General features: G+C 43.0%; 1 protein-coding gene across 2 annotated transcripts in view; it reads left to right on the top strand.

Annotated features, from left to right (window-relative positions):
* LOC129834291 (protein kinase C-binding protein NELL1-like) overlaps window positions 1–25,938 on the top strand; it is a 466,854-nt gene that overhangs the window by 432,697 nt on the left and 8,219 nt on the right. The window contains exons 16-17 of one of the 2 annotated variants that reach the window (XM_055899149.1): window positions 1,505–1,645; window positions 21,224–21,417. In XM_055899149.1, the coding sequence (XP_055755124.1) occupies window positions 1,505–1,645; window positions 21,224–21,417 (335 nt within the window). The remainder of the gene's footprint in view (window positions 1–1,504; window positions 1,646–21,223; window positions 21,418–25,938) is intronic. The other variant, XM_055899150.1, reaches the window with a different exon arrangement.

Genomic DNA, 25,938 nt, shown 5'->3' with positions numbered 1-25,938 from the left:
ACGTGATGCGTTGGAAGAATTTTTTCAAGAAGGAGAGGTTAGCGCCGCACGGCCAGTGTGCTTGCTAATTCAAGAGGGAAATAGTTTGTTCTGGATCCAAACAAAGACGGCTCTGGACAATGGACCCCTTTACAACATTCTGATGGAAGATCAACAAAGATAAGGACCCAATTTGGGATGCTATTTCATATATCTGTCGAGCTGTGCTATCGCTACCGATTACTTGGAATCAATGCTGTTGTGTGTTAGCCATTGCAGTAAGCTAATATAACGATATATTGTGTTTTCGCTGTAAAACACTTAAAAAATCGGAAATATTGTCTGTATTCACAAGATCTTTGTCTTTCATTTTGCTATACACCATATATTTTTCTGAAATGTTTTATGATGAGTAATTAGGTAGTTGACGTTGGTGTCTGTATTTACTCTGGCTACTCCCGTGCTATTTCTGACTGTAGCTATGATGGTAGCATCAATGTAAAACTGATTTATAGCTCAAATATGCACATTTTTCAAACAAAATATAGATTTATTGTGTAACATGTTATAGGACTGTCATCTGAGGAAGTTGTTTCTAGGTTTGTTTGGTTGGATCTTGGTTAGTTAGGTTGGCTTTGTGCATGCTACCTGTGCTGTGAAAAATGTCTGTCCTCTTTTGTATTTGGTGGTGAACTAACATAAATATACGTGGTGTTTTTGCTGTAAAACATTTTAAAAATCGGACACGTTAGCTGGATTCACAAGATGTTTATCTTTCAAATGCTCTATTGGACTTGTTAATGTGGGAAAGTTAAATATTTAAAAAAAATCGATTTTGAATTTCGCGCCCTGCAATTGAGCTGGATGTTGTCATAGATGTACCGACATCGGGCTTGCAGCCCTAACAGGATATGCTGCTCTTTTATTATTTGTTATTCTTATCTCTTACTTTTTTTTAGGTATTTTCTTAACAGCTTTGTTGGTTAAGGGCTTGTAAGTAAGCATTTCACTGTAAGGTTGTATTCAGCGCCTGTGACAAATAAAATTTGATTTGATTATGCGGTGATGTAGTGTCCCCGCGAGTGACAGAACACAGAGCCAATCACGGCGTAACTAGAGAACATTACCATTACGCTCCATATTTTCCACTGGCTGCCCCACCACCACAGAAAGCACTGAGCTAGAATGAAATACCTGCATTTTGAAGCTGCCTTACTCAAGAAAGACATTTTATTAAAAAAATTTACATTGTTTGCGAAACTGATTTGTGACACGTATTAATGCCAAAATAACATGCAAAACAGGCAACCCAACAATATATTTTTTTAGCTAAAAAGGTGGGGATCAAAACAGTCTCTGCCCCACCTGCCCTGAATGACGGGTCACCACTGATTGTAACAATCAGGAGACAGTTAGGATTGCCTTGAGTGCACATGTTATAGAATTACATATAGATTAAGTCATTCATAGGATCTTTGTGAAAAATTATGTTGATGTCAGCAGATATACTGTGTGTTTCCCCCAGACATTGACGAGTGTGCGGAGGGCCTGATCCAGTGCCACACTCACTCCCACTGTGTCAACCTGCCGGGCTGGTACCACTGTGAGTGCAGGAACGGTTTCCATGACAATGGCTCCTACCTGATTCACGGGAGCTCCTGCGTCGGTTAGTATGCAGTCATTATATTCCACTTCTGCTGGTCGTCTCCATCGCTACTGCTCCTGTCCATCTTAGTCTTCTGTAGCTCAGTTGGTAAAGCTGTAAGTCGCTTTGGATAAAAGCTAATTGTCACATTTTACAGGGGAGGGGGCTGATAGCAAGGCTATGCAGATTTTTTTCTGCTGCATGTTGCAGCATTTTGTTGTGTAATCTGAATTAATTAATGAATGAATGAAATTTGATTTGCACAGCAGTCCTAAAGAAATAGTAGACACGGAGTAACAATCAATGACAGTACAGCACACTGTGCAATATTCATGTCTATAGAAATCAATGTCAAATACTGTCTAGTGCGTAGCAGCAGCTGACACAGTGAATCACGATCTCTGTTACAATGAGAAGAGCATGATTTCTCCCTGTACCTCAGGATGTGGCGATGCGTCGATCATGGAGAGATACAATGGTCAGGATTACACAGGAGAACATCACTATCTCTGTAATGTACTATGGAAGGCTGTTAATTAGTGCTGAATATCTTTAGTTTATATTAGAATAACTATTTTTTCCTGAGAGGGGGACTTTGTTTCTTACTGTTTCAGATGTATGCGTCACCCATATAGATACAGTAGGGAGTAGGGTATACTCTATGATAGGCAGAGGAGATATCCCAATGTCCATTCTCTATTTCTGAAATGAATAGCCATATTATACTCTCTGAGAACGTACTGTGCCCATGTGGAGGTAGCATGCTCAAACATAATATATATATATATATATATATATATATATATATATATAAACATGTTTCCTGATCAAAATCAAATTGCTAAATGATCCTTGGTATGACCTTAAAACAATTCCAATAGATAGTCTAAATCTGTGTGTGTGGGAGGGAGGAGCTTAGACTATCTAGTGCCAAAAATAAGGGGTTAAATACATAATATAACATGTTTCCTGATCTTTCTTGAATCTCTCAGATATATTTTTTGGGACTATCTGTTGTTCCATGAAGTGAATCTGTTATTCAGTGAGTTTGTATGGGCTAATAGCAGTAAGGCCCCCCTAAAATATTCTGCAAATACATTGTTTCTATAATTTTTTGATACTTCAAAGGGTCTTAAAATTTAAAAAAAATAGAAAAACAATTGTGACGATGTACGCTGAGAGTTGGGAAGCAAGTTCAGGGAGTGAATACATTTCATAAATAAATTAAACAAACACATAACAAACAGCACACCAACAAGGAACATGAACAGAAACATTAATGACTGGGGAAGAAACCAAAGGGAGTGTCATATATAGGGCAGGTAATCAAGGAGGCGATGGAGTCCATGTGAATGTCATTATGCCCCTAACGCTGGTGACAGGTGTGCACCCTAACGAGCAGCCTGTTGACCTAGAGGCCGGAGAGGGAGCACACGTGACAGTACCCCCTCTCCAAAGCGTGGCTCCAGCCGCAGGACGCCGACCAAGATGACGATCCCGGGGATCAGGAGCGGATCGGTCACCTCTGCTAAGGCGCGGAAACCTGTTGATCCGGCTGAGGTGCGGGAGCATGAAGACCTAAAGCGCCAGAGAGAGAGCATACGTGACTGTACCCCGTCCCCGACGCATTCGGCTCCAGCCGCAGGACACCAACCACAGGGATGATCACGGGGATCGGGAGTGGACTGGTCGCCTCCGCTGAGGCGCAGAAACCTGACGAACCGGCTGAGGCCTCCCAGGTAGCTCCGGCTCCAACACCCGGACCCGACATCCCCCCCCAACACAAAAACGAACAATTAAAAGACTCCCTGGTGCTTCCCTTTGGTGAGTCGTCATTCTGTAACGATGTACGCTGAGAGTCGGGAAGCAAGTTCAGAGAGTGAATACATTTAATAAATTAATGAAACAAACACGTAACACAAACAGCGCACCGACATGGAACATGAACAGAAACAACAATGACTGGGGAAGAAACCAAAGGGAGTGACATATATAGGGCAGGTAATCGAGTAGGTGATGGAGTCCATGTGAATGTGTGGCAGATAGCCTAGTGGAAAGAGCGTTTGGACTAGTAACCGAAAGGTTGCAAGATCGAATCCCTGAGCTGACAAGGTAAAAATCTGTCATTCTGTCCCTGAACAAGGCAGTTAACCAACTGTTCCTAGGCCATCATTGAAAATAAGAATTTGTTCTTAACTGACTTGCCTAGTGAACTAAAGGTAAAAAATAAATAAAATAATATGGCATTATGCGCCTGACACTGGTGACAGGTGTGTGCCCTAACGAGCAGCCTGGTGGCCTAGAGGCAGGAGAGGAAGCACAAGTGACAACAATAGCTTATTAGAACTCCCCCATCCTCGGCTTAGACAGGGTTTAGACTCTGATGGGTTACATCCTGTAATGTTCATGTGTATGCATATGATACAGTTATGTATATCATTGCACCGACTGTTTGTCAAGCTATGATAGAACTGCAATCTGATTTTGTTACATTACAAAAAAAGGCATTGTTGATTTAAAACTTGTACATAATGCTGGTAAAACTAAAAACTAAATGTTCTTTAAATCATCGAAAAATGTCAATGGGCTACATATTCACTCAATGGATGGTTCTCTCATTGAGCAGGTTCAAGCTGATAATATCTGGGCGTTCAAATTGATAAATATCTAACGTATAAAAAACATACTGATGAGCTAATTAAAAAGCTAAGATTTAAAGTGGGTTTCTTTTTTAGAAATAGATCTTGCCTCTCCATTAACAGCAGGAAGCAGATTGTATAGTCAACTTTCCTGACAGTTCTTGACTATGGTGACGCCATTTACCAGAATGCAGCAGCCTCTACTCTTTAACCTCTGGATGTCGTCTACCATAGTGTCTTCACTTTATTACAGGTGACAGTTTTAATACTCATCACTGCATCCTGTATCGGAAGGTCGGCTGGACCTCACTAAAGTCCAGGATATCACTTCATTACTCCCTTCTTGTTTACAAAGCTCTGCTCCACAAGTTTCCAACCAACATACCTCACTTCCCTGTTAAAATATCAAAATATGAGATACCAAACCCGTTTGCAGGGTTGGTTAACTCTTGAGGGCCGCTTGTCTCCACAAAGTTTGGTAAATCCCCCTTTAGTTTTAATGCACCACAGTTATGGAAAACCTTACAAAACAAATTACACCTGGGTTCCCACGTACCGATAGGGCAGTTTACAACTCTGTTGTTAAATGAGTTCTTTGATTATTATGACGTGTTGTAATGTATTTAGAACTGTCTTGTCGTTTTGTTTATTGTAAATGAGACACTGGTCTCATTTGGGTTTCCCTGAATAATTAAAAGTTCAAACAAATTTAAGTGAATAAATAAATCATGATATATGATGATTTATCCAATGTGACTTAGTGTGTGCATATATAGGTGGCCACCACAACGGGACTTGAACTTACAATCCTGATGTTGCAAGCGCCATGCTCTACCAGCTAAACCACAACGTACCACATAATAAAGTCCTCAACTGGGTCTGCCAAACTCTGTATGTATGGATCTGCTTACTGTACACCTCTTATCACCTCTCTTCTCCCAGAGTGAGTGTATAACATTTCCTCCTAGGTCAGGATGCGTCCTAAATGGACACCCTATTCTCAAAAGTAGTGTATTATATAGGGAATAGGGTGCTATTTAGGATGCAGTCCTACAGTACATTTGTATGTGGGCGTGCCTGTGGTTTAATTATACACTGGGAGCCTGGCCAAGCTGGATCTGAATAGACATTTATTAACCATATGCTTCAGGGAGGGGTGGTTTTAATAAACAGATTGTGCATGAAAATTATGATAATACGGAGAAAATTCTCTCCACTGTGTATGTGAGTGTGTGTATGCGTGGCTGTGTCTCTCTTTTTGTCTCTTTCTCTCCTCCCCCCTCTTTCTCTATTTGCTCTCTCTATCAATTGCACTGAAGTCCATGACCTTTCCGTATGGACTACACAAATGAAGTACAATTGAAATTGACCAATACACAAATGCAGTGCTGGCCGATGCCCCCTAATTTCGAACAATATTCTCTTATGTGTGTATGTGTAGGTTAGGCTACAGTATTGTTCCCTGAGGTACAAAAAGATCAAAAACACAATGTACCTCACCCATCTCTTTAAGGGTTGATTGGAGCGTTCTGTACTAACAACACCAGTCAAGCACCCAAGCTAACTTGCTAGCTACTTCTAGACATCTAAGTGAGAGAGTACAGCTCACTGAACATTACTCGCCCTAGCAGAGCAGGTTAGCCTCTTTGGGCTGCAGGGGCAGTATTGAGTAGCCTGGATAAAAGGTGCCCATTTCAAATGGCCTCGTACTCAATTCTTGCTCGTACAATATGCATATCATTATTACTAATGGATAAAAAACAAGCTCTAGTTTCTAAAACCGTTTGAATTATATCTGTGAGTAAAACAGAACTCAATTTTGCAGCAAACTTCCTGACAGGAAGTGGAAAATCTGAAATCGATGCTCTGTTCTAGGGCCTGCCTATAAATGTCCTTGATATATATCAGTATACATGCACTTCATACGTCTTCCACTAGATGTCGACAGGCAGTGAGAGAAGAAATGGAGTGTATAACATGATCTGGGGTCGAATAAAAGCTCTTTGTATGACGTGTCACCAGTTTCCTGTTTTCTAGAGAGCGCGAGACGGGACCTGGTATTGCCTTCTGATAAGCTGTCGTTATAGACGACTAATATCTCCGGCTTCGATTTTATTTGATCCATGTGACAATATCATCGTAAAGTATGTTTTTTCAATATAGTTTTATTAGATTATTGACATTTTTTCGGGACGTTAGGCGTGTTGCGTTGTGTGCCTTTGTTCAGGAAGGAGAGCTTCGTGCCACTTTGCTAGCTTTCCGTGCTAATTGACTGGAGAAGAGGACATTCTAAATCCAAACAACGATTGTTCTGGACAAAGGACCCCTTGTACAACATTCTGATGGAAGATCGTCAAAAGTAGGACCCATTTTATGATGCTATTTCATATATCTGTCGAACATGTTGTACTAGTAGTTTGCGCCCAGAGTTTGGGCACTCTCTCGCTATAACTAAGCTGGATGTCGTAATGAAGTTATTTTTAGAATTCTAACATGGCGATTGCATTAAGAACTAGTGTATCTATCATTTCCTATACAACATGTATTTTTTTGTGACGTTTATGTATAGTTATTTGGTCAGAATAGTTGAGTGTCATAAAAATATCCGCACATTCTGGGAAAAAGCTGCTACGTTAGCACAATGGATAACCACTGATTTCAGCTCTAAATATGCACATTTTCGAACAAAACATAAGTGTATGTTTAACCTGATGTTATAGGACTGTCATCTGATGAAGCTTATCAAGGTTAGTCAAAAATTATATATCTTTTGCTGGTAAGTTACGATCGCTAACTTTTGCTGCTGGGGAATGGCTTGTGTTTCTGGCTATTGTGGTAAGCTAATATAATGCTATATTGTGTTTTTGCTGTAAAACACTTAAAAAAACGGAAATATTGGCTGGATTCACAAGATGTTTGTCTTTAATTTGCTGTACACCATCGATTTTTCAGAAATGTTTTATGATGAGTATTTAGGTATTTGACGTTGGTGTCTGTAATTACTCTGGCTGCTTCGGTCCTATTTGTGACGGTAGCTGGTAGCTGCAATGTAAAACTGATTTATACCTCAAATATGCACATTTTTCGAACAAAACATAGATTTATTGTATAACATGTTATAAGACTGTCATCTGATGAAGTTGTTTCTTGGATGGTTTGGTTGGTTCTTGGTTAGTTTGGTTGGCTTTGTGCATGCTACCTGTGCTGTGAAAAAGGTCTGTCCTTTTTTGTATTTGGTGGTGAGCTAACATAAATATATGTGGTGTTTTCGCTGTAAAACATTTTAAAAATCGGACATGTTGGCTGGATTCACAAGATGTTTATCTTTCATATGCTGTATTGGACTTTTTAATGTGTGAAAGTTAAATATTTCTAAATATTTAAATATTTTTTTCTTTGGGCTGCTTGCTTCTTTGGGCTGCTTGTTCGTTAGTAAATTAGGAGCGTTTCGCATTCAGAGCTCACATTGTAAATTCGCTCTGGCCGATGAGTAGGGTTGATCCAAACGTTTTGACTTCACAATTGAAGTCAAGTTAAGCTAACATTGGCTAGCTTGCTAGCTACGTCCAGACCCATACTGAGAGAACACCCCACTCTGACCATTTTACTCGCCCTAGCAGAGTTGGTTAGGCTGCTTTCATGGTATCTAGAGCGTTGGTGACTAACTGTGTTGCTGGCAACAATTAAATTTTGTTTTTTTGCCGACAACGGTGATATTCAAAGGGTGTTGAGCATTCGTAAATTCATCAGTTATTCTGCTCTCTGGCACACAGATGAGAGTGCTCTGAAATCACAGTAGATGGCCAGAGCGAATTTACGAACGCACCCGAAATGGTTACTTGCATAGTGGAGTATTTTGTTAAGACATATAGCTAGCTAGCTAGGGAAACAATGAACCGTAATCCCAACTCATGACGTAACATTAGGCTATAGCTAGCCAAGCAAATGGCTTTGAGATACGAATAATAAAATCATACATGCAACATTAGCTGGCTAGGTAAACAATGAACCATAATCCCAACTCATGACGTTACTACTCTGCATGAATCTACAGTTAGCTCACCGACCAGGTTCAATGTTAGCCAGCTAACATTAGGCAATAGCTAGCCAAGAAAATGTCTCTGAGATATGACTAATAAGATCATACACATAACGTTAGCTAGCCAACTGACGTTAGCTAGCTAGCTAACGGTACACATTAACTTGAAATGAAACCCCTTTCTTTCAAAATTAAAAAACATGAAATATCTGAAAATGTAGCTAGCTAGACTATCTTACCCATATACGTCATTCACGGATGGACGTGTCGCCTGTCGGATGCCATGGTTGCCCTTGGTTGCCCTGTAATGCGGAGACAGGTGTTTTCTCCATCGCCTTAGCTATCATACTCAAATTCCACTGATTTCAAAACTCGGTTCTCCAGAAAGTGGAGAGCAACACTTATGTAGTTTTATTACAAGATACTTAAAAAAAAAAGATGCGTGAGACAGAATTACCTAGACATACTGACCAGCTTAAATAGACAGAAGCATGCTATATGGCAGACCAATCAAAACTCATCTCAGCATGTCCAGCCCACTCATTATCTCAGCCAATCAATCATGGCTGTTAGGAAGGATGCTGACTTTATTTGTGGCTAAACCTACTAGGCTTGTAATTTAACAATTTTATTAATATTTATAGATAGTATACAAGTTTGTTATTAAGGCTTTTTAATAGGCATATGTTCAACAAGGCATTTCTGCCCAAAAACGCATAATTTTTTTAAAGTTTACGTTCAAACAGCTCTCCTGTGAAGTAGTGACCCGCGACATCAATCAAATGTATTTATAAAGCACGGTGGCTAGGGAAAAACTCCCTAGAAAAGCCGGAACCTAGGAAGAAACCTAGAGAGGAACCAGGCTATGAGGGGTGGCCAGTCCTCTTCTGGCTGTGCCGGGTGGAGATTATAACAGTACATGGCCAAAATATTCACAAGTTCATAGACGACCAGCAGGGTCAAATAATAATAATAATCACAGTGGTTGTAGAGGGTGCAACATGTCAGGACCTCAGGAGTAAATGTCAGTTCGTTTTTCATAGCCGAGCATTCAGAGTAAGAGACAGCAGGTGCGGTAGAGAGAGTTGGATAACAGCAGGTCCGGGACAAATGAGAGAACACCTCACAATTGAAGTCAAGTTAAGCTAACATTGGCTAGCTTGCTAGCTACGTCCAGACCCATACTGAGAGAACACCTCACCCTGACCATTTTACTCACCCTAGCCAAGCTGGTTAGGCTGTTTACATGTTATCTAGAGCGTTCGTATCTGCTACTTTTTTTTGCCTACGTTTACTGACAACGGTCCTATTCAGTGGGTGTTGAGTGTTCGTAAATTAATCTGTTAGTCTGCGCTGATGAGAGTGCTCTGAAATTGGAGTACATAGCCACAGTAAATTTACGAACACGAGATATACTAACTGAATAACGGTCGTTCAAGTTCAGCATAGCTAGCTAGCAAAGCAATTGAACATTTTTGGTAGCTAACCAAATGACATCTGCATCAAATCACATGGCATGCCTCCCAGCAGCTACCCAGCTAGCAATGAGGAATCAGCCCAGAAGTGGCCTTCTTCCGAGGGGCCCGGAACTGATTGAATCGGCCTGGAATCAAAATTAATGTCTACCCAGTATCGGCCCAAGTACATCAGGCCATTTCCATCTATCAGAATTCAGCCGACTTTGCCGGCATCTTACCAGAATCCCACCAGAAAAGTTCTGATGCAACTTTAAATAAATGTATACAAAATTACCCGACTTCATCATTTTAAAAATGACTATTATACATTTTATACATACAAATTATACCCATCCACAAATATACATTTTGTGTCGGAAGTGTCACGAACCGGCTCAAAGCCCGTAACAAAAGGGAGACAACGTGGAGATAAGGAGTAACAAAATATATTTATTAAATAAAGTAACCTAAATGCAATTAACAATGGTGTGTGTAATCATTTATCAGTAGTGTAAGTGAGTGTTTTGGCATGCATGAATGTGATAATGCGGTGTGTTGAAAGGTGCTAAAGCAAACAACCAAAAAGCCACAACAAAATCTATCAAGGTGTCTGCATGGAGAGAGTCTCTCCATGAATGGGGAAGTGGTGTATTTATCCTGGGAGACACCGGGCCCAGGTGTTTCCCATGTAGCTGACGACCCTCCCAACTCCGCCCACCGACATCCTAATAAGGAAACAAGAACAAAGAGAGAATACGGCAGACAGAGTGGGAGGGTCGTCACAGAAGAAACACCATACACCTGGTGTGTCACGCCCTGACCTTAGTTATCTACACTTTCTGTATTATTTTGGTCAGGTCAGGGTGTGACGAGGGTGGGTATACTTGTTTGTCTTGTCTAGGGTTTTTGTATGTCATGGGGTGTTTGTTAGTCTAGGCATATTGTAGGTCTATGGTGGCCTGAATTGGTTCCCAATCAGAGACAGCTGTTTATCGATTGGGGATCCTATTTAGGTTGCCATTTTCTATTTTGGTTTGGTGGGTTCTTGTCTATGTGTAGCTGCTTGTTTCAGCACTCGTTTTATATAGCTTCACGTTCGTTTTGTTATTAGTTTGTTTAGTGTTCTTTCTTTATTAAAAGAAGAATGTATTCATATCACGCTGCGCATTGGTCTCATCAATACGACGAACGTGACATGGTGACCGTGTCAGTGTGAATGCGCCTAGCCCGCCACAGGAGTCGCTACAGCGCAATAGGACAAGGACTTCCTGGCGGCCAAACCCTCCCCTAACTCGGACAAGCTGGGCCAATTGCGCAACGCCTCATGTGTCTCCCGGTCGCGGCTGGCACGGGTCTCGTACCAGCGTCTGTAGAAATGCTATTTGCACTGCGATGCAGTGTCTTAGACCACTGCACCACTCAGAAGGTTCCATCCACAAAGTTTTTAATGCTTATCAATTGCCTTGCACAACGTATCAAAATATTAAAATATAAAAATACTACACAATTTCATTTAACTTCTTCTGGCTGCAAGCCCGAGGCCGCCCACAATATGACAACAGCCACTTCAAGTGCAGGGCGCGAAATTCAAAATATATTTTTTAGAAATATTTAACTTTCACACATTAAATGTTAATTGTATTTTTGGATCACAGAAACAATGAGGAAAATATGGAGGGAAAAAATAATAATTATTATGTAAATCAGCCTGTGTAATCATCTGCAAGAGAGTAGCCCCAATTGACCCGAGCCCCAAGTAATACATTTGGGCCAGATAACTCTCACCGAAATCGGCCGAGTCCCAAAAAACACATTTGGGCCAGATAACTCACACCGGATTCGGCCCGTGCTCAATCCCCTCAATCCCCTCATCTTAGCCATAAAACAGACATCACCGCCTAGTACGGCAACTGCTCCACCCACAACCGTAAGGCTCTCCAGAGGGTAGTGAGGTTTGCACAACGCATCACCGGGGGCAAACTACCTGCCCTCCAGGACACCTACACCACACGATTTCACAGGAAGGCCAAAAAGATTATCAAGGACAACAACCACCCGAACCACTGCCTGTTCACCCCGCTATCATCCAGAAGGCGAGGTCAGTACAGGTGCATCAAAGCAGGGACCGAGAGACTGAAAAACAGCTTCTATCTCAAGGCCATCAGACTGTTAAACAGCCACCACTAACATTGAGTGGCTGCTGCCATACATGTAAAACATGTATCACTCTACTGTATGACATCCGGTTTGGAGCGAACGGTCGCATTTGCATTCGCTCTGCAGGTAGTATAACTTTTCATTTCATTTTCATTACATTTCATTATAGTACAACGGTTTAATTTGTCTAACCTTAGCAATTTCTTCTTAGCTAGCTACTTAGCCGTCTGTGTATAAAAGATAATTGCGTAATTATCGTATTCCGTCGTCTATCGTAGTCCACACTGCTATCTGCCCAGCAGCTAGCAAACGTCCACCGTCTACCGAATAGTAGTATAAACTTTTCATTACATTTCATTATAGTACAACGGTCTGATTTTCATTTTCACTACAGTACAACGGTTTGATTTGTTTGATCTTAGCTAGCTACATAGCCGTCTTTGCATCAAACATAATTGTGTAGTTATTGAGGTTCGCCAGCCAGCTATTTTCGCCCTAACGTAACGCAACGTAGCCAACACTGCTAGCTAGCCAGCTTGCCACCGAATAGCAGCATTGTAGAAACGAGTGCATTACAACGGAACGACTTGATCAGTGTAGTGTTGGCTGACTACACAGTTGTCTTTGCTATCTTTGATTTGTATTTGTTCGATCTTAGCTAGCTACTTAGCTGGCTACATAGCCGTCTTTGTATCGGTGATAATTGTGTAGTTATCAAGGTTCGCTGAGGTTCGCTAGCCAGGTATTCTCGCCCTAACGTAACGTAGTCAACCCTGCTAGCTAGCCAGCTAGCCACCGATTAGCAGCACTGTAGAAACGATTACATTACAACGGAACGACTTGACTTGTGTAGTGTTAGCTAGCTACATAGTTTTCTTTGCTATCTTTTTATCTAAGATAATTGTGTAGCTTTGAGTAATTATCAGTTAGCTAGCCAGCTATTTTTCGCCTGCCGCGCTGCCGTCCTCCTACCTAGCCAACACTGCTAGCTAGCCAACTTCTACCGAATAGCAGCACTGTAGAAACTTACATTACAACGGAACGACTTGATTAGCGTAGTGTTAGCTAGTTGTCTTTCCTGTCCTTGTATCCATGATAATTGTGTAGTTTAGAGAAATTTAGTGAAATTGTCGAGGTTACCTAGCCAGCTTCACTTTCAACAACGTAGCCACTGCTAGCCAGGCTACTTCACCAGCCAGCAGTACTATATCATTTTAGTCAATAAGATCTTGTATTTTATTCTTATTTTTTTGCAACGTAAGCTTAACTTTCTGAACATTCGAGACGTGTAGCCCACTTGTCATTCTAATCTCCTTTGCATTAGCGTAGCCTCTTCTGTAGCCTGTCAACCATGTGTCTGTCTATCCCTGTTCTCTCCTCTCTGCACAGACCATACAAACGCTTCACACCGCGTGGCCGCGCCCACCCTAACCTGGTGGTCCCAGCCCGCACGACCCACGTGGAGTTCCAGGTCTCCGGTAGCCTCTGGAACTGCCGATCTGCGGCCAACAAGGCAGAGCTCATCTCAGCCTATGCGTCCCTCCAGTCCCTCGACTTCCTGGCACTGACGGAAACATGGCTCACCACAGATAACACTGCTACTCCTACTGCTCTCTCTTCGTCTGCCCACGTGTTCTCGCACACCCCGAGACCTTCTGGTCAGCGGGGTGGTGGCACCGGGATCCTCATCTCTCCCAAGTGGTCATTCTCTCTTTCTCCCCTTACCCATCTGTCTATCGCCTCCTTTGAATTCCATGCTGTCACAGTTACCAGCCCTTTCAAGCTTAACATCCTTATCATTTATCGCCCTCCAGGTTCCCTTGGAGAGTTCATCAATGAGCTTGATGCCTTGATAAGCTCCTTTCCTGAGGACGGCTCACCTCTCACAGTTCTGGGTGACTTTAACCTCCCCATGTCTACCTTTGACTCATTCCTCTCTGCCTCCTTCTTTCCACTCCTCTCCTCTTTTGACCTCACCCTCTCACCTTCCCCCCCTACTCACAAGGCAGGCAATACGCTTGACCTCCTCTTTACTAGATGCTGTTCTTCCACTAACCTCATTGCAACTCCCCTCCAAGTCTCCGACCACTACCTTGTGTCCTTCTCCCTCTCGCTCTCATCCAACACTTCCCACACTGCCCCTACTCGGATGGTATCGCGCCGTCCCAACCTCCGCTCTCTCTCCCCCGCTACTCTCTCCTCTTCCATCCTATCATCTCTTCCCTCTGCCCAAACCTTCTCCAACCTATCTCCTGATTCTGCCTCCTCAACCCTCCTCTCCTCCCTTTCTGCATCCTTTGACTCTCTATGTCCCCTATCCTCCAGGCCGGCTCGGTCCTCCCCTCCCGCTCCGTGGCTCGACGACTCATTGCGAGCTCACAGAACAGGGCTCCGGGCAGCCGAGCGGAAATGGAGGAAAACTCGCCTCCCTGCGGACCTGGCATCCTTTCACTCCCTCCTCTCTACATTTTCCTCTTCTGTCTCTGCTGCTAAAGCCACTTTCTACCACTCTAAATTCCAAGCATCTGCCTCTAACCCTAGGAAGCTCTTTGCCACCTTCTCCTCCCTCCTGAATCCTCCTCCCCCTCCCCCCCCCTTCTCCCTCTCTGCAGACGACTTCGTCAACCATTTTGAAAAGAAGGTCGACGACATCCGATCCTCGTTCGCTAAGTCAAACGACACCGCTGGTTCTGCTCACACTGCCCAACCCTGTGCTTTGACCTCTTTCTCCCCTCTCTCTCCAGATGAAATCTCGCGTCTTGTGACGGCCGGCCGCCCAACAACCTGCCCGCTTGACCCTATCCCCTCCTCTCTTCTCCAGACCATTTCCGGAGACCTTCTACCTTACCTCACCTCGCTCATCAACTCATCCTTGACCGCTGGCTACGTCCCTTCCGTCTTCAAGAGAGCGAGAGTTGCACCCCTTCTGAAAAAACCTACACTCGATCCCTCCGATGTCAACAACTACAGACCAGTATCCCTTCTTTCTTTTCTCTCCAAAACTCTTGAACGTGCCGTCCTTGGCCAGCTCTCCTGCTATCTCTCTCAGAATGACCTTCTTGATCCAAATCAGTCAGGTTTCAAGACTAGTCACTCAACTGAGACTGCTCTTCTCTGTATCACGGAGGCGCTCCGCACTGCTAAAGCTAACTCTCTCTCCTCTGCTCTCATCCTTCTAGACCTATCGGCTGCCTTCGATACTGTGAACCATCAGATCCTCCTCTCCACCCTCTCCGAGTTGGGCATCTCCGGCGCGGCCCACGCTTGGATTGCGTCCTACCTGACAGGTCGCTCCTACCAGGTGGCGTGGCGAGAATCTGTCTCCTCACCACGCGCTCTCACCACTGGTGTCCCCCAGGGCTCTGTTCTAGGCCCTCTCCTATTCTCGCTATACACCAAGTCACTTGGCTCTGTCATAACCTCACATGGTCTCTCCTATCATTGCTATGCAGACGACACACAATTAATCTTCTCCTTTCCCCCTTCTGATGACCAGGTGGCGAATCGCATCTCTGCATGTCTGGCAGACATATCAGTGTGGATGACGGATCACCACCTCAAGCTGAACCTCGGCAAGACGGAGCTGCTCTTCCTCCCGGGGAAGGACTGTCCGTTCCATGATCTCGCCATCACGGTTGACAACTCCATTGTGTCCTCCTCCCAGAGCGCTAAGAACCTTGGCGTGATCCTGGACAACACCCTGTCGTTCTCCACCAACATCAAGGCGGTGGCCCGTTCCTGTAGGTTCATGCTCTACAACATCCGCAGAGTACGACCCTGCCTCACACAGGAAGCGGCGCAGGTCCTAATCCAGGCACTTGTCATCTCCCGTCTGGATTACTGCAACTCGCTGCTGGCTGGGCTCCCTGCCTGTGCCATTAAACCCCTACAACTCATCCAGAACGCCGCAGCCCGTCTGGTGTTCAACCTTCCCAAGTTCTCTCACGTCACCCCGCTCCTCCGCTCTCTCCACTGGCTTCCAGTTGAAGCTCGCATCCGCTACAAGACCATGGTGCTTGCCTACGGAGCTGTGAGGGGAACGGCACCTCAGTACCTTCAGGCTCTGATCAGGCCCTACACCCAAACAAGGGCACTGCGTTCATCCACCTCTGGCCTGCTCGCCTCCCTACCACTGAGGAAGTACAGTTCCCGCTCAGCCCAGTCAAAACTGTTCGCTGCTCTGGCACCCCAATGGTGGAACAAACTCCCTCACGACGCCAGGACAGCGGAGTCAATCACCACCTTCCGGAGACACCTGAAACCCCACCTCTTCAAGGAATACCTAGGATAAAGCAATCCTTCTGCCCCCCCCCCCCTTAAAAGATCTGATGCACTATTGTAAAGTGGCTGTTCCACTGGATGTCATAAGGTGAATGCACCAATTTGTAAGTCGCTCTGGATAAGAGCGTCTGCTAAATGACTTAAATGTAAATGTAAATGTAGCCACTTTAAACAATGCCACTTAATATAATGTTTACATACCCTACATTACTCATCTCATATGTATATACTGTACTCGATACCATCTACTGCATATTGCCTATGCCGTTCTGTACCATCACTCATTCATATATCTTTATGTACATATTCTTCATCCCTTTACACTTGTGTGTATAAGGTAGCTGTTGTGAATTTGTTAGGTTAGATCACTCGTTGGTTATCACTGCATTGTTGGAACTAGAAGCACAAGCATTTCGCTACACTCGCATGAACATCTGCTAACCATGTGTGTGTCAAATAAAATTTGATTTGATTTGAAGTTATTCGTCTGAAACTTTGCACATACACTGCTGCCATCTTGTGGACATTATCTGAATTACAACCAGAGTGATGTCTAGAACTGGTACCTTTTCTCTAGCATTTCAAAGATGGTGTTTGAAAAAAAAGGTTTGTATTTTTCTTTGTTTTTTCTTCTACCAGATTTCTTGTGTTGTATTCTCCTACATTTCCCTTCACATTTCCACAAACGTGAATGTGTCTCCTTTCAAATGGTACCAAGAATATGCATATCCTTGCTTCAAGGCCTGAGCTACAGGCAGTTAGATTTGGGTATGTCATTTTAGGCAGAAATTGAAAAAAGGGGGGCTATCCCTAAGAAGTTTCTTAACTTTTTCAGCATTCACCACACAATTCATTTCGACGTGCTTCAATCACTCCAGGAATATTTATCATTTTTTCAAAATAGACATCCCACGAGACAACAGATATACCCACCTTGAGGGGTGCCCTGTTCCGAAGAGACACACACAACACTTCAAACTTATCATACCAGTTAAGAGAACGCATATTCCTTCTGATCCGCAGAAGCACAAAAGATCAAAACAAGCCTGTCTCCCGTGATCCTCACAGCCTTCACTTCACCCAGAACTCTATCCACCAGTTTGGATAACTCAAATGGTTTCTTCAAGATTGCTACTCTGCTCAGTTGCTCTTCATTAACATACCATGCTCAAATCAAATGTCATTTGTCACATGCGCTGAATACAACAGGTGTGACCTTACCGTAAAATAGTTACTCACAAGCCCTTAACCAACAATGCAGTTTTAAGAATTACCACATCCTCCCATTGTTTACAGGGCAAAAATTATATTAACTAAACTAAAGTAAAAAAATGTTTTATTAAATCCAAAAGTAACACAATAAATGTACACAACAATGACGAAGCTATATACAGGGGGTACCGATTCATTAAGAGGGGGTACAGGTTAGTCGAGGTAATTTGTAAAGTGACTGCATAGATATACACTGCAAGTAGCAGCAGTATAAAAACAAAGTGGGGAGGGGGTTAATGTAAATAGTCCGGCTGGCCATTTGATTAGTTTAGTTGTTCAGCAGTCTTATGGCTTGGGGGTAGAAGCTTTTAAGGAGCCTTTTGGTCCTAGACTTGGTGCCCCGGTACGTGGTATCAGAGAGAACAGTATTTGACTTGGGTGACTGGAGTCTTTGACAATTTTTTGAGCCTTCCTCTGACACCGCCTAGAATAGAGTCCTGGATGTCAGGGAGCTTGGCCCCAGTGATGTACTGGGCCCTACGCATTACCCTCTGTAGCGCCTTACGGTCAGATGCAACTGGTCAGTATGCCTTCGATGGTGCAGCTGTAGAACTTTTTGAGTTTCTGGGAACCCATGGCAAATCTTTTCAGTCTCCTGAGGGGGAAAAGGTGTTGTCGTGCCCTCTTCACAACTGTCTTGGGGTGTTTGGACCATGATAGTTTGTTGGTGATGTGGACACCAAATAACTTAACTCTCAACCCACTTCACTTCAGTCCCGTCGATGTTAATGGGGGCCTGTTCGATCCTCATTTTCCTATAGTCCACGATCAGCTCATTTGTCTTGCTCACATTGAGAGAGAGATGTTTGTTCTGGGCACCACACCATTACCTGTTCTGACCTCCTCCCTATTGGCTGTCTCATCATTGTTGGTGATCAGGCCTACCACTGTTGTGTCGTCAGCAAACTTAATGATCGTGTTGGAGTCGTGCTTGGCCACGCAGTCTTGGGTGAACAGGGATGAGGGAGGGGACTAAGCATGCACCCCTGAGGGGCCCCAGTGTCAAGGATGAATGTGGCAGATGTGTTTTTGCCTACCGTTACCACCTGGGGGCGGCCCATCAGGAAGTTGCAGAGGGAGGTGTTTAGTCCCAGGGTCCTTAGCTTAGTGATGAGCTTTGTGGGTACTATGGTGTTGAACGCTGAACTGTAGTCAAAGAACAGCATTCACAGAAAGGGGCTCCTTTTGTCCAGGTGGAAAGGGCAGTGTGGAGTGCAATTTAGATTGCGTCATCTGTGGATATGTTGGGACGGTATGCTAATTGTAGTGGGTCTAGGGTTTGGTGTTGATGGTGTTGATGTGAGCCATGACCAGCCTTTCTAAGCACTTCATGGCTACCAACGTGAGTGCTACGGGCGGTAATCATTTAGGCAGGTTACCTTCGCTATTTGAGACATGTTGGTATTGCAGACTCAGCCAGGGAATGGTTGAAAATGTCAGTTAAGACACTGACCAGTTGGTGTGCACATGCGTTGAATACACGTCCTGGTAATCCGTCTGGCCCCGCGGCTTTGTGAATGTTGACTTGTTTAAAGGTATTGGCTAAAGAGTGTGTGATCACACAGTCTGGAACATCTGGTGCTCTCATGCATGCTTCAGTGTTGCTTACCTCAAAGCGAGCATTAAAGGCATTTATCTCTTCTGATAGGCTTGCATAACTGGGCAGCTCACGGCTGGGTTTCCTTTTGTAGTCCGTAATAGTTTTCAATCCCTGCCAGAGCCGGTGTAGTAGGATTCAATCTTAGTCCTGTATTTACGCTTTGCCTATATGATGGTTCGTCTGAGGGCACAGCGTAATTTCTTATAAGCATCCGAATTAGTGTCCCGCTCCTTGAAAGCAGCAGCTCTAGCCTTTATCTCAGTGCGGATGTTGCCTGTAATCCATGGCTTCCGGTTTTGATGAAGCTGGTTGGATGAATCCCGGAACATATTCCAGTCTGTGCTAGCAAAACAGTCCTGTAGCGTAGCATTCGCGTCATCTGACCACTTGCATATTGAGCGAGTCACTGGTACTTCCTGATTTAGATTTTTTTTAGGAATCAGGAGGATATAATTATGGTCAGATTTGCCAAATGGAGGGTGAGGGAGAGCTTTGTATGTGTCTCTGTGTGTGGAGTAAAGGTGGTCTAGAGTTTTTTCCCCTCTGGTTGCACATGTGACATGCTGGTAGAAATTAAGTAAACTTTCGTTCAGATCCTTCCCCCCCTTTAATGGCATATGCCCATATATGGTACCACGTTGCAACAAAGATAGTATGACACGGCTGGAAAACAAAGACCCCCAGCTTTCACGGATAGGGGCTACATTTTCTTATTTTCGATGACATTGAATTAAAAATGTATTGAAGGTCCCCTAATTAAGGGACACTACATTTAAGCGGTAAAAGTTACATTCATGAGTTTTATTGACAAGTTTTATTTTAAAAAGTCTGCCAAAGCAAAAAAACAAAAAAAAATGAAGTTTTGTGGATACTATAAGTACAGAAATGGTTTGCTCAGTGGGAAATGAATATCCAATAGTCAGTGACAGCTGTTTGGAGTTTGTGACCGCTATGTGAGCTTATTACAGTATTATAGACATGTTCTGGGATTTCCAATGCTATATGTAGAATAACCCCTTAGCTCCTAATGACTATTGCGTAGCTTGTGAGCCTTATAGAGCAAAACATGTTACACATGTGCATGTTCATGAGAGTCTTAGCTTTTCATAGATAGCGTTTAATAGTTTGTAGCTCAAACCATTAGGACTCTACATACATTTTTGTTTAAAAAAAAATCCCCAGCCCCAGAGGGAACTCCAAAATGACACCGGCGTGGGACTCATTGGGTTAAGTGTAGCCTAATCCTGGAATGTTTAGCGGCCATGTTATTTGAATGTGGTTTTAGCGTATAGCGAAACGAACTGTAAATGTATTTATTGAAGCACTTTACTTTTTTTCATCCTGAGAATATTTTGCTTATAGTGTTGCCTGAGAATTACTTTGGTAATGGAATGTTGCAAAATACAGGTTGAGTTGGAAAAAATTGATTTGTGTTGTCATTTGTCTGCTTTCTTTTGATTATTTGAATTTAGTGAACAAGTACATTTTAGTATGACATGTCTAATTATTCATTTATTCAGTAACTAGTTCGACAGGCTTTTTTTCGTTAAGAAATAATAATAATTTCTAGTTGAATAAACACATGAGATAAATTGAGAAAACATGCCATTTTAAATTGGAGCTACGTTTGGACCAACTACAACATTTAAATTCAGGTTTGACACTGACAGAAAAATGTAGTAAACAAAAAAAAATGCTGTAGAACCAGTTACTTAATAATAATTAGTTGAAACACCATGAAATGTTTTACAGTGTGTGTCTCTCCCTGACGTCAATTTCATTTAATTTAGTTTATGCAAATAATGTGTCCCACTTACAATAAATTCCGGTCAGAGCGTACCTTTTTTCTCTCTTCTCTCTGCCGCTGGTGTCACTGGGTAAAATGCAATTATTAGTTAAGGTGGTAAAAAATACATTTAAAAAAAAAAAAAATCCTTTGAAGATTTCAGGTGCATTCCGTATATTGTAACATTGTTGCAGGGTTTTATTCATGTTGATATGCTCGGTCTCTTGGCACACTCCCGTGTTGCATTTGCAACAGCTAAACTAAACACTGGAAGAACAGGTAGGAGATAAAGTAAAGTGGGAAATGGTGTAGCGAAAAAGTCACACATTCTTGTTTTTGATAGGTGAAACAGCTATTCTCTGTTTCAGACGTTGATGAGTGCGCCACACAGACACACACCTGCTGGAACGACAGTGTGTGTGTGAACCTTCCGGGTGGTTTTGACTGTATGTGCACATCTGGACCGGCTTGCAGTGGAGACTGTCTTCACGAGGAGGGCCTCAAACACAACGGACAGGAGTGGAACCTCAGCCTGGACCGATGCTCCCTCTGCTCCTGCAAGGTAGGGCTAACACACACACACACACACATTAAGGCAGCCCCCCACACCTCTCTGATTCAGAGGGATTGGGTTGAATGCGAAAGACACATTTCAGTTGAAGGCATTCAGTGGTACAACTGGTCTAGGTATCCCCCTTTCCCCTTTCCCAAAACACTAACACACACCCACACACTGCTCCCTCTGCTCCTGCAGTGTAAGACTAACACACACACACCACACCTACATGTGAGCCAACGCTCATCCAAGAACGCACTCACATTAACACATCACTGTGTTTACACAAACACATGCATGCATGTGTACACACACAAACAATATATAGCTTTTCTGACATACACCCATCTCCACCTCACAACTACTTTGTTAGTGGTTACGAACTAGTAAACAGGAACAAAGCAAGAAAATACAGAAAGACATCCACAGTCACATAGATGAAACAACCATCTGCATACACACTCACATCTGGGTTCCCACTGTCACATCACACACACTTACCTCATAAAGTCAAGACAGAGAAAGAACCCAGATAACGACACACACTTCCACTCTGTCACACACACACACACGTACACTCAAACTCTTTGCTGTTGTTTTTTTTTCGGGTGGGGGACGATGACAATCTTAATCAACATTTAAAATGAATAAAACAAAATCGGAACTGAGAAGAAATAAAGATAGACCTACATTTATAGTGTCTTTACTCTGTCCAGCTTGCTAACAGTCAGCTAAAAACAAAAGCTAGACAGTCAGGAAGGATAACCAATTCCAAAAGTGATGGATCGAGGTCTATTGTTTGCTAAATTAGTTTGACACACTGGGTTTATCAGGTCCCAGTACAGTTGGGAGGCGTGTACTGTAGAGGAGTTCACGAGCGGGTCCGGATCCAGAGTTCTAAATAATGTCACGGGTCTGGGTTGGATCTGATATGGTTGTCACGAGTCTCGGGTATGCGCAATTGTAACTGACTTGTCTGGAAGGACCCATACAGATCTGGACGGGACTGCTGCAGTAGAGAGTGATTATTTTATTATTTTATTATTTATGCTGATGCTCTTGCTTTTCACGATAGTGGCACATGTGGCTTGTTGTTGGCCAGTCATAAATCAGGCAATAGTCTTGGAGCCTCTGTGTGGGGCAATAGTTAGGAAATATCTAATCAATTGAAGATGGAATTAAAATGACGGAATGAAAAGTTAGGGGAGAAGGATAGGCTACAACGACCAAGAGCCAATAGATAGGCTGCCGCTAAATATTCTGAAGGGAGTTGTCGTTGTATGTAACTGTCGGATTAGAAAGCGCATGCACAGCAGACTCAATTACAGTGTTGATTTCGTCAACAAAAATAGTGACCAAAATATTGTGTCAAACACCTATTTTTCAGTGGCAATTGACGAGACTATAACTGACTAAATAAACCCTGAAAAAATATAGAACTAAACAACAAATAATACATTCATTTCAGTTTACTATAACGAGACAAAATTGACTATGCGACTACTAAATGGACTGGACAATCATTTTTGGAGAGATTTGGAGCTTTTCAGTGATAAGTACAATTAATATTAGCAGCGCAGATGAACAGCGCATGTTATGTTGATCAGTGGAAAGGACACCTCGCTCCCATCTCATGGTTCTCCCAGTCGAGGCCGGCACGGGTATTGAACTAGCATCTTTAGCAACACAGCTTGTACTACTATGCAGTGTTTTAGAACTTTGCACCACTCAGGCAACGTACAACGTGACTGGTCAGGAGTGGGCTACAGTTTTATTTATTTTTTTATTTTACCGTTATTTTACCAGGTAAGTTGACTGAGAACACGTTCTCATTTGCAGCAACGACCTGGGGAATAGTTACAGGGGAGAGGAGGGGGATGAATGAGCCAATTGTAAACTGGGGATTATTAGGTGACCATGATGGTTTGAGGGCCAGATTGGGAATTTAGCCAGGACACCGGGGTTAACACCCCTACTCTTACGATAAGTGCCATGGGATCTTTAATGACCTCAGAGAGTCAGGACACCCGTTTAACGTCCCATCCGAAAGACGGCACCCTACACAGGGCAGTGTCCCCAATTACTGCCCTGGGGCAGTGGGATATTTTTTAGACCAGAGGAAAGAGTGCCTCCTACTGGCCCTCCAACACCACTTCCAGCAGCATCTGGTCTCCCTTCCAGGGCCTGACCAGGACCAACCCTGCTTAGCTTCAGAAGCAAGCCAGTAGTGGTATGCAGGGTGGTATGCTGCTGGCAGTACTACAGTACTACAGCAATAGCAAAATCATCCTAATAAAATAATAAAAACCTTAGTGTAACAACAGTTTTAGTAACTAATACTGAAGTCGTGCACAATTACCAGTTTCTATTTAGGTTTATGTCGCCCATTCAATGTCAGTTAGAGACACAGTAGGACCCAAAAGCATAATCAGTGCTCTAACTCCCCCTTGCGCTGGTCTGGAGCAATGAAGTGGTGATATCTGCTGCTGTAAAAAGGGCGTTATGAATAAATTGGATTGATACAAGGAGTGTGGGCTGACAGGCTCGGCTTGGCCTCCAATTACACACATCGCTCAGGCGGTCCTTGCTTCACCTTAGCTAACCAGTCACACCAGCCTTCTAGTTTGCTAACCTTTGCCTGGTTAAGAAACACAAGCTGCATTAGGAAATAAAAAACAATAGCAGAATTGACTTTCATCATAAAAGTGCAGTCTAGCTATGTTCTTCTCTCCTTAGAGTAGGCTATAGAAAAGTAGTCTGCCTTTGAATTGGTAGTCACGCTCAACCCTCCCACTTTTCACACTGCATTTCATATACAGACTATGTAGCCACCGTAGCCAAGTCTCCTTCTTTTTTCCTCGCAGAAAATGGCTTGATTCTAGCCCTTTGGCTACCGTTCAAAAGTTACGACCCATAATATCGGCGCTAAGTTTTTTTTATTTTATTGTGTTTTCGTAAAACATATCGTGGGCCGTTCTAAAAACTTGGCTACTTGTGGACCGGACCATTAATAATGTGTTTAGGCTACACTGTTCAGTCATGTTACCTCATTAGCTGGCTATAGCTAACGACGTGGAGCGCGTTCAGCGGGAGGCAATGGCTTCAGATAGAAATATGCTATGTAGAACAAAAATGCCTCTGACATGTTGAATAAGGAATAAGGTCGTCTCTATTCATGGATTTTCTATCTGCAACGTTCAAGAACGTTTTTCAACTGAATGTGACCCTGGTAACATCAGTAGCCTATATGCAAACATTTGGTTGCACATAAAAAGGGAAAAGGCATAGCAAACAATGAATTGACGCAATTTCTCTTGCCACTATGCTATATCTGACTGGGTAAATAACTTTATTTTGAGTTAATGTGGAGCCAGTGACTCAGACTTGAGCACTTGGACCAGGACTCGAGCACTGGGACTTGGACTTCAGCCATAGGGATGCGTGACTTGACTTGGACTTGAGGACAGGGGGCTTGGGACTCGATTTGGACTCGAGGTTTAGTGATTCGGCCACATCAATGGGCAGAACAATCATTAGCTCCCAGTCAAAGTCATCAGCTCCCATTCTACTTTTTGGAAAACAATGGCCAGATATGTCTTATATAATGTTAGTCTTATATATGTTTGTCATATTTCTGCTGTTAGGAAGTGAATAGGATGTGATGCAGGACAAGGCTACGTATGTTTGTGCACATGGAAGTCAATTATTTATGTTTACTATAAGTTAAATGGAACTCAAATGAAAGGGCCTTTAGTTGACACATTTTGTTTCGACAATAACTAGACTAAATCTATTCAGATGACGAAAATGTAACTAGTACTTAATGATATTTCAGTTAAAATGAATAAGACTAGACAAAATCTAAAAAAGAGTGGCAAAATCAGGACTGCTCAATTAGCCTAGCTAGCAAACGTTAACTAGCGACGGTCGATGTCTGCACTCGCATGGAAATCGAATTAGCATAATACGAAATCCCCATAAAAATCTGTCAGCTTAAGCTAGAGATACGTTTTTTTGTATTGGATTCGTCTCAATCCACCGCATCTGCCGCACTTCCACATTTTTGTTGAAAGGTGACAGAGCGAGAGTGACGTTTGTTAGATGCTGAGACATCCCGAAAATCGGTCTTCTCAATAAAATTGTCTGTGTCATCCAAATGGCCAACAAACTATTATGGCGTTCTCAGTTTTGCTTTACTACCACAAGTGTCAGGAGACTCATGTGAAGTCGGTACAGCTAATCTGCTAACTTCTGTCTGTAGTGTCCGAAACCGTTTCAGCTACACACTACCATTACCCCTCTGGGCAAAGGTGAGGCTCTCACAAACATGTACATCTTTTGCACTAGGACGCCCACTGACCTCACAAGACTCATTGAAGGTCGCCCAGTATCGGTTTAAAAAATGAATGGAAGTATTGTATATATGGAGACTGTTTAATGCCAAAATATGGGCTTAAATACATGAAGAACAAATAATAATGTTTTCTTTCTTATATCTCTCAGAGATAGGAGAGACACTTCAGCACA

Source organism: Salvelinus fontinalis, chromosome 35 (assembly GCF_029448725.1).
Source record: "Salvelinus fontinalis isolate EN_2023a chromosome 35, ASM2944872v1, whole genome shotgun sequence".
In the NCBI taxonomy this organism is placed as follows: domain Eukaryota; kingdom Metazoa; phylum Chordata; class Actinopteri; order Salmoniformes; family Salmonidae; genus Salvelinus; species Salvelinus fontinalis.
The sequence above is the reverse complement of the archived record's forward strand: the minus strand, read 5'-3'. Positions and strand labels throughout refer to the sequence as shown.